We start from the raw sequence: 10307 nt of genomic DNA on the forward strand, positions 1-10307 counted from the left end.
CATATCTTAAGTGGTAGGCATTTAGGTAAAAGAAATATAAATGTCTAATTTTACTTAGAGAGGCACAGTTTCACTGTTCTTTCTTCCTTAAATGAGAGAACATCTTGATCTGTTCAGTCACACTTGGGTGAGACAGTTAGTGGGAGATTTGCTGAGTCTTAGTGTACCCTTACGCTTTTAGATTTTTCTCTCCCTCCAAACTGGTTCAATTAGAGAAGAAAGAAAAATTGAAAGTTGAGCTAACAGATGTGATGACATACACTATAACTGAGATAAGCTTTAATCAAAACACATAGGCAGAAGCAGATCTTTTCCATTTTTTTCTTTGATATTTTATGGTGGGTTTAGGCTATTTGCTGCAAATGACTTTCTTCCCATTTTGGGATCTTGTGCATAAATTTACTTGTCTTATTAAATGCTAATCTCAATGTATTTGGTTGTAAGTTTCTTTCCCTCTGGAAAATTTGATAACAATGGGAATTTGGTGTATTGGTATTTAGGAATTTTTTTTTTTAGCCATTTGGACTCATTTTTTCATACTTAGTTAATACAATTATAACTTTTAACAACAGAATCAGACTCAAAGAAAACTGGGGATCCATAAACAGACAAATGTTAGTATCTTTTAATTTGCATGGAATCCTTTAAATTGGTCCTAACAATGAGAGTTGAGGAAACCCTGGTGTAGTCTTATCAGTTTAGATAAAGTACTGTTTTCACTTGTAAAATAATACAATTTAAAGCAAGTACATATATTAGGAAAATATTTTTTACAATAGTCTCACAAGGCTTACTTGCTTTAGAAAATAGATTAAAGTTTATCATTCTTATTTCATTGATGGAGCATGAAGCAAAATTAATTTGAATCATTTTACATGCAGGGTCACTGGTGTATTTGCAGGTGTATTTATGATCAGTTTCTCTAGTTTTATCTATATAACACCAAACCAACTGTGAATTTAGCAAAACAAATTCAGTCTGATTGTTTTGATTTAAGTAATTAAATGATTTAATACAAATGTTCCACCTGCTCTACTCCATGTAGATAGAGCCTCTTCTGTGTAATTCTGAATGAATAGCTAACAGTAGTCAGTTCATCATACTTATTGTTGCTAATCTACTTAGCTTCCTTGTGCTGAATAGGGGATTGAACCAGATGACTAATAATAGTCCCTTTACTCTTAAAATGGCTGTGATTTTACATTAAAAAAAACCCCACAAAAGAATGACCATAAGATTTAAGAACTGTTCTCCTTGATCATAAGAATTTCTCTTAAAGAAAGGTATTGAGATGATAAAAATGTAATCAAACCGACAACCTAGATTTCTTTCCCATTCTCACTTTTGTCAGCTAGTGTTTAAAAGGAGTCAAAGATTGCTAATATTTTTTTTTCCTGTGCAGATCTGAAAACCATGAGTGAACGCCTCAAGAATAGGTACTACGTGTCTAAGAAATTATTCATGGCAGACTTACAGCGAGTCTTTACCAATTGCAAAGAGTACAACCCCCCTGAGAGTGAATACTACAAATGTGCCAATATCCTGGAGAAATTCTTCTTCAGTAAAATTAAGGAAGCTGGATTAATTGACAAGTGATTTTTTTCCCCCTCTGCTTCTTAGAAACTCTTCAAGCAGTGTGCCTAAAGCAAGGTGGTTTAGTTTTACAAAGAATTGAACATAATGTATTGAAGAGACTTGTAAATGTAATAATTAGCACTTTTGAAAAACAAACAAAAAAAACCTCCTTTTAGCTTTTCAGATATGTATTTAAATTGAAGTCATAGAACATTTTTATTTTATGGAATAGATTTTAATCTATTTACTACTATTAATGTAAATTTTCTATGGCATGTCTTTTAGCTGACTATTCCATGATAGATGACCAGGGGTTTCCTCAAAACTGGTATGTGAGGAAATTGCACATAGTAGCAAGATTTGGGGGAATCCAGAAAATTTTCAGACCATGAATGTTTCTATTTTTTTCTAATGGAATGTGAGAGTTTATTTTTATTTTATTCTGAAGGACTTTAAGGAAGGGATACATGATAAAAAGCCCATAAAAGGTGAAATATGTGATGTTTGAAGTCTCACTGTAGACTTTTTATATATATATTTTTTAAAACACTCATCTAGATGAGGTGCTTTGAGCAGTTCTGAAAAATACAGTTCCAGAAAAGCAACTGCTTTAATTCCTAAGGAAGAGATTCTAAATAATGCAAACTTTTTTAATAAAAGCATCTGGTTTTTTGATAATTCTGTCTACCTACAACAAACTTGTTAGTGTATAACCACTATTTTAATAATCATTTTCTCTACACAAATGTGTAATATCATATTTGACTTTGCTTATGCAGGCCATAAGTTCCAAAAGGTAATTTCCCAGGCCACAAAGGCATAAACTTGAAAACACTTGATATTGAATCAACGTGCTTAGTAGGAAAAGATGAATAGTCTATGTATGTATCAATCTGGTGAATCCTTGTTCTAATAAATAAGGATTTTTTTCTTTTCTATGATACACACAACCCCATTGATAATGTATATATGAGCATTTTTCCTTTTGCATCTCCAAACCAAGTTTATTGTCTGAAGTGAATTAAATTCCCACCAAGGTTTGCTGTCAGTATTTTAACACCTCCATTGGTATATTGGTCCAGGGTCATATCCCACTAAAATCTATCATGCAGCCTTATTAACCTATCTTGGGATTCCAGCTTAGTGCTTGGATTTATTTCCTGATTACACTACATAGAAAAGTGGGACATCTGCCATCCCAACTCTGGGAAAACCAACTAATATACAACCATATAAATAAATGAAGGCCATCTTGATGGTCTTGACACTAATTTTTATGATGCAAATTTATAAACTGATTTTTGTAAAGGACAAGGTTTTAAAAGTGTATTTAACTTGATGTTTTCTATCAGCATAAATAAATCAAAATGATCATGAACAGTCATTAAAACAGTTGCCAGAGATAATCTGCATGAAGGAAAAAAAGCCCTGCAAATGGCTAAGTTGGAAGTGTTGTTTTTGATATGTAAGAAATATTCAGAATGGTCAACACTGAAAAATGCCTCAACTTTTTTAAGTATAAGAAACCACCATGAATGGTGTCTAGATTTCTAACGAAGAATGATGATACAGTTTGGATTAAGTATCTTGGACTGGTTTTAAACAGTACTTTGTACCCGATCTGCTGAAGCATCTGTCCAGCTTGGTATCCTGTGAAAGTTTGTTATTTTCTGATTAGACATTCTTATAGAGTATTGTCTTCAAAATCAGATTGTCTCTTCTATATTGAAAGCATTTTTATGTTTTCTAATTTAAAAATTAATATTTTCTTATAGATATTGTGCAATAAAGCTGAAGTAGAATGTGTGGTTTTTGCAAATGCTTTAACAGCTGATAAAATTTTACATTTGTAAAATTAATATATTGTACTGGTACAAAATAGTTTTAAATTATATTTTAAAAAGCTCCCAATTTGGTGGTGTGTTTTATTCTAGAAGACTGAGGTTAACAGAACAAGTGTATGATCTGATTGATGACCATTGACTGTATCCTTAATCCTTAGATATTAAGCATTTTGTTGCATTTGTGGGAAGTTTCACAAAAATCCATAGCCCATCAGAGATTTTCAAGAGGAAAGACACTTACTCTATCTTTTGAGTCATCTACTGCATCTTACCCACTCTCACTCACTAAACAGCAACAGAAAAGTTCCATCAAAAGAGTAATGTTATTGGTTTAGATCATTTTTTTACTTTTCATCTGTGGAACAGATGAATGAGAGACAAAATTAATCTTGAGTTTCAAACATCTGCCATATGAGCTTCTAATGTTACTTGAAATGCTATCTGTAGGAAAGAATACTATAATATATCCTGTTGGGGTTTGAGAGGACCCAACAAAGAGAACCCTCCTTCCCTACTGAAATCTGAACCAACTGAGAAATCAAAAAATAAGGCATATTATAGCCAAAATATCATCTTTAATACTAATAAAATGGGTATTGGAGAATGTAGCTTACTTACATCTGTGAAAAACGAGGTGAAGCCTAGAATGTGAGTGGCTAGCACCACTGCCAACTTCCCCCAGGGGCAGGACCTTTACCATTATTAAGCTTAGCACACAGCCAAGAGCAGTGGTGCTCCCTGAAGTCAGGTCAACAACAAGGAGGCAAAGGAGAGCCGGGCATTTCAACCTATGTCCATAACAACCTATGGTAAGTATGTTATTACTTAACTCAGCAATTTGGAAAGTCCCTCCCAGGGGAGGAATGAATGAGGGGGCAGAGGGAAGCCAGGAGATGATGTATGTCCTCCTACAAGGAAATAAACTTCTGGAATGGAGAATAAGTCTCCTTTTCATCTCTATCCCACATACCCATATTTAAAAATCTCTATAAATTTTTTTTTGATTATTCAACCAATAATTAAAAATTGGTAATATTTATTAAAAGAAAATGCTGAAAGGGAGACTTTTGGATGTTCATTTACCTGGAAGTAAAATTAAATATGAAACATCTGATTTCAAATCAGAAGTGTAGTTTATTATATCTCAAACAAGAAGCAGTACAATTAATCAAAGTATGTGCCTAAACTATCAACACAGTTTTGCCATCTTAACAGTAGCTTGTTTTTGCCAGCATCAAAGAAGCCTGGAGAACGAGTGGCGATGAAATCGTGAAAGGCATTTTCTACAGCTGGTTGAGAATCGAATATTGTTCTTGCAAGAATTGGTCTAAAGGCTGGAAGAAGTGATAGTTAGTTGGTGCAAAGTCTGGTGAACATGGTGGATGACAAAGAATTTCCAAGTCCAGTTTCTGTAGTTTGAACAGTGTTGTTTGTGAGACGTGGTTGAGCATTGTCTTGCATGAGGATTGGCCTGTCTCTATTACCAGTCTCGGCTGCTTAATCACAAGCATCCCCATCATTTCGTCCAATTGGTTGCAGCAGACACGTGCTATAATCATTTGACCAGGTTTCATGAAGCTGTGGTGGATAATACCAGCACTGGATGACCACACAGATGCCATTAGCTTTTTTTGGTGATTATTCGGTTTTGGACTGTGTTTTGGCACTTCATCTTTATCCAACCATTGTGCCAGATGCTTGCAATTGTCAAAAAGAATCCATTTTCATCACACGTAACAATATGCTGTAGAAAATGGTTTGCTTTTACGTCATGACAGCAAAGAAAGGCACGTTTATAGACGATTTCTCTTCTGATGCTTGTTTAATTCATGCGGAACCCTTTTATCCAGCTTCTTTATCCTGCTGATTTGTTTAAAGTGGTCCAGTGTTGTTAGAACAGTAATGTTAAACCTTGCTGCTAATTCATGCATAGTTTGAGATGATTTGCTTCTACTACAGCTTTCAGCTCATCATTATCCACCTTGGTCTCAGGTCTCTCACGTGGCTCATTTTCAAGATTAAAATCACCAGAACAGACCTTCTCAAACCATTGACATATTGTGCGTTCATTAGCCACATCCTTCCCAAACACTTCGTTGATATTTCAAGCTGTCTGCGCTGCATTGGTTGGTTCCACGACAGAACTCATATTCAAATATAACATGAATTTTTGACTTATCCATGGTTTCACAAAAATTGCTCTAAAAAAAATTTGAAAGATAATCACAAGCCAAAACGTGCGTTTGAAAGAATGAAGATGTCCCTTCACAATAAAAATAAAACAAGCAGTGTCGAAGTGAAATGTCAGAGGTATCAACTGTCAAACTTAGTTCTGAAAGAAATTGGACATTTCCTACTTAATAACCTAAATAATTACAGGCTAATAATTTATCACCCCTTTAAGCTGATATTCTTCAGACCAACCCTCAGTGTTTACTTAAGAGAAATTCTTTTTTTTTTTTTTTTTTTTTGAGATGAGTCTCACTCTGTTGCCAGTGCTAGAGTGCCGTGGCGTCAGCTTAGCTCACAGCAACCTCAAACTCCTGGGCTCAAGCAATCCTCCTGCCTCAGCCTGCCGAGTAGCTGGGACTACAGGCATGCACCACCATGCCGGCTAATTTTTTCTGTATATATATTTTTTAGCTGTCCATATAATTTCCTTCTATTTTTAGTAGAGACGGGGTCTTGCTCTTGCTCAGGCTGGTCTCGAACTCCTGAGCTTAAACGATCCACCTGTCTCGGCCTCCCAGAGTGCCAGGATTACAGGCGTGAGCCACCGGGCCCAGCCAAGAGAAATTCTAAGTACTGCACAAGGAAGGGTTACTGGTGGCGCCCTTGGCCTTTAATATTGTTTGAGCTATTCTATTCTATCCCTTAACTAGTATTCTGCTCTCAGCAAAGTAAAAATGCCAAAGAAAAGAGATCAGTTACTCTGGAATGTCAAAAGTCATAATGGTTGCAAGTTCTTATTTCAGAGGCAGTAATTAGGTTGACATGTTTTTTCGTCTGTTGAAACATAGATTTCTTGACTATTCAGACATTTTTTTTTCCTAGTAGAAAAAAGATGTTTGCAGGGGGTAGTCCAGATAGGTGGTGGCAGGGACTAAAATCATTGTCTCCGCTTGAGTCTTAAGGCTCTTGGTAGTACTATTTAGTTTTTCCTTTGGCTGTATTGGTGCTACCAGTGTAAGTTGTGGTGAAGGATTGGCAGGGTAAAAACAGTGTTACTAATGTCCCAGTTAGGAAAATAGATGAAAATGAATTTAAAGAGGGAAAAAATAAAGAGCAAGTGGCAGAACGTTTCCAGGTATACTTTGGAGGAAGAGCTTCAACAATGCAAACAAAAGATCTTAAAAGGAGGTGAGAGAACAACCCTAAGTGCCATGTAAAGTCCCCTTTAATGTAATTTATGTGTATTTATGCCTTGATTTCTTTATGGGATCATCTTTACTTTCTTCCGGGAAAAGGAAGCTAAAAATGACAAAGGAGTTTATTTTGGGGCTTATTAAAAATCAGTATAATTTCAACAAAGCAGAGAAAAACAAAGAAAACAAAAGTCAAGCTTTTTGCTCCATCTTCCCATTGGGAAGTGCAACACAACCTTGGTAGGGCCAGGAGTTGAAAAAGATGAGAAATGACATGTATAATTTATGTGTGTGTATGTGTACTTATATATAGTTATGTATTGCTTAATGACAGGGATATATTCTCAGAGATGTGTTATTAGGCGATTTTGTCATTGTGTGAACATCACAGAGGGTACTTACACAAGCCTAGATGGCATAGACTACTACACACCAAGGCTCTATGGAATAGCCTGTTGCTCCTGGGCTACAGACCTGTACAGCATGTTACTGTACTGAATACTATAGGCAATTGTAACACAATGGTAAGCATTTGTGTATCTAAACATATAAAAGTACAGTAAAAAATATGGTATAATCTTAAGGGACCCCTGTCATATATGCGGTCCATCATTGACCGAATCGTCATTATATGCACATGACTGTGTTTGTGTGTGAATTTTTATGAGCTGAACCAAAAGTTCCCAGTTTTAATTTATCTAGGTTTGAAGTTTTTTAAAAGAAAACCCTTGGAGAACTTGTTGGAGGCTAAGGACGTTCCCAAAAGAATGCACGTTTACAAGAGTGCACTTTGTGCATATCAGTTTGCTTGGTCCTTGGCCCCTCCTAAATAAAGTTCATTGGTGAACCCCAGTTTCAGAATCTTTGCTCTCTGTCAACCTCTCATCTTTCGCAGTTAACAGCCAGGGCATCTAGTTTCTGCCTAAAAACATCTAAGTACAGAGAATTTGCCTTTTTGTGTAATAGAGCTGTTCAACAATGGAATAGGCAAAGGGTTATAAGGAAACCCACAGGTTAGGTTGAATTCAGCTGTTTTAAAGACTTGAATAGAATGCACCCTCGGTTCATACTAAGTTTGTGATCAAGTTCTAATTGAAATCTTTTCCCACAAAGTGCTATTAAGTGTGCCAGCACTGTCCCTACCCTCTAATACACCCAAGCACACTTGTACAATTGCAGCCATGTACACAACTCAAGAACCCTTCTACATTTTAAAAAATTGAGATATAATTAGCATACCATACACAAATCTTGTTTTCAGTTTGATGGCTTTTGACAATGTTATTCACCAGTATCACCACTACCCTAAAGATACAGACACAGAACATTTGCATCACCCAAGAAAAGTTCATTTGTGCCCCTTTCAGGTCAGTTCCCCTGCCCCATCTCCAAGCAGCCGCTTGTGATTTCTATCACCATGTATTAGTTTTGTCTGTTCTTTTATGCCATATAAATGGAATCATACGGTCTGGCTTATCCATGTTGTAGCACATATCAACAGTTCATTCACTTTTATTGCCAAGTAGTATTCTGTTGTTGAAATATACCACAATTTGTTTATTTACTCAACTTTAGTGGACATTTGGGTAGTTTCCAGGTTTTGGCTTTTACAATAAGGCTGCTATTAACATTTCTTTACAGGTTTTTTGGTAAATACATGCTTTCATTTCTCTTGTGTAAATGCCTAACAATGGAATTGTTAGGTCACAAAGTAGATGTGGGCCAGGCGCGGTGGCTCACGCCTGTAATCCTAGCACTCTGGGAGGCCGAGGCGGGAGGATCGCTCGAGGTCAGGAGTTCGAGACCAGCCTGAGCAAGAGTGAGACCCCGTCTCTACTAAAAAATAGAAAGAAATTAACCAGACAACTAAAAATATATAGAAAAAAATTAGCCTGGCATGGTGGCGTATGCCTGTAGTCCCAGCTACTTGGGAGGCTGAGGCATTGCTTGAGCCCAGGAGTTTGAGGTTGCTGTGAGCTAGGCTGATGCCACGGCACTCTAGCCTGGGCAACAGAGCAAGACTCTGTCTCAAAGAAAAAAACAAAAACAACAAACAAACAAACAAACAAACCAAAGTAAATGTGAGCTTGACACACTGCTTTGGGAACTACCCCCGGTGTACTCTTATGTTAGGTAGTAAAAACCGTTTGCTATAACAACTAAAAACAAAACAACCCCCCTCCCCCAAGCAAACAAACAACCCCCCCAACCCCAAAGTAGATGTGGGCTTAATTTTATAGAAAATTCCTTCTGCACTTATTTGTATTAATGTGTGAAGCATTTTTTATTCCAGTTCCAATATTTACTGTTATCTATTCCTTCTAGGTTTTGCAATTATACATTATAAATTTATTTGTAAATTATGTTTTCTCATATTCATGTTATTGATAAAAATATTGAACAGGATGGGGGAGAGGATGAAAATTTCCATCATGATGCTAGATACCAACTTCCAAGATGCCAACAATCAAAATTTCTTGAGTGTGATCATGTAGCTGTATGTGAACCCACCTAACAGCCCCCATCCACATTTCTCCATCTTTCCTATAAATACCAAGCTGGAATAAATTTCAGATACTTCTGTATTTTGTTATTTATCTTAGTACATGTATCTTCTTGCACAAATGCTATTTCCCAACACCTTTTATGATGGAACACTATGCATAGTCCTGTTCACCATCCTTAGTCTATTCTCATTAGACACACACCTTTCTGCTCAAAGCTGTAGTGAGGATGTGTTTAAATAATGTATGTGAAGATGGTTTGAAGTGAATGTGAAACACTGTAAATTTTAAGTTTATACTATAAATTTATAAATTAAAAAAGGCTTTTTACCTAAAACAGTATTCAGGTATTGTTAATAGAATATGAACACTACTTTATCTGTATTGGTACTAAGTGGGTTTGAACCAGCTGACAGAATTTAGTGTGGACAATCTGTGGGTGTTGCATGGGTTACTATAACCAAGTAATTTTCTTACCCAGGAATCTACCACTTATGGAGTACTTATAGGTGTCAGGCACTCTTCTAAGCATTTTAAATATATAGACTCATTGAATCCTTATAACAATTTAATGAAAATACTGAGATAAAGAGAGGCAGTTTTCTGAGAAGTCAAATGCAAGAGATTCTGGATCGAGATTCAGTGTTCTTAAACACTGTGCAGTGCCACATTTACATTTAAAGAGTAGTTGTCGTTTGTTGAGCATGAACTGTCTGGATATTAAGCCTATAACTGTATTTTCTATTCCTTTCACATTCTCTGCTATTCACTGCAAATTCTTATTCCACATTTACTGAGCACCTTGTATGTTTAAAATGATAAGGATACAAAGATAAGTTGACAGCTTTTAAGGCTAAAAATCTATTACTGGAGAAGAAATGTAACAGTGAATTCAGAGGTGAGAGGTTAATGTGAGGTTGGGCTAACAGTTGATGATGTGTTGTGAGGATCAGGTTGGATAGGGTCATGAAACACCTTGCCAGGGAGCCTGGATTTAGAGAATGTGTATAGGTACAAAA

General features: G+C 36.0%; 1 protein-coding gene across 1 annotated transcript in view; it reads left to right on the forward strand.

The window, feature by feature from the left end:
- The window catches only part of KAT2B (lysine acetyltransferase 2B), a 98167-nt gene extending 94681 nt beyond the window's left edge, over positions 1-3486 (forward strand). The window contains exon 18 of the mRNA XM_069475444.1: positions 1403-3486. Coding sequence (XP_069331545.1) covers positions 1403-1596 — 194 coding nt within the window. The 3' untranslated portion in view covers positions 1597-3486. The remainder of the gene's footprint in view (positions 1-1402) is intronic.
- The last annotated feature ends 6821 nt before the right edge of the window (positions 3487-10307 follow it).

The sequence above is a fragment of the Eulemur rufifrons genome, chromosome 7 (genome assembly GCF_041146395.1).
Source record: "Eulemur rufifrons isolate Redbay chromosome 7, OSU_ERuf_1, whole genome shotgun sequence".
NCBI classification, from domain to species: domain Eukaryota; kingdom Metazoa; phylum Chordata; class Mammalia; order Primates; family Lemuridae; genus Eulemur; species Eulemur rufifrons.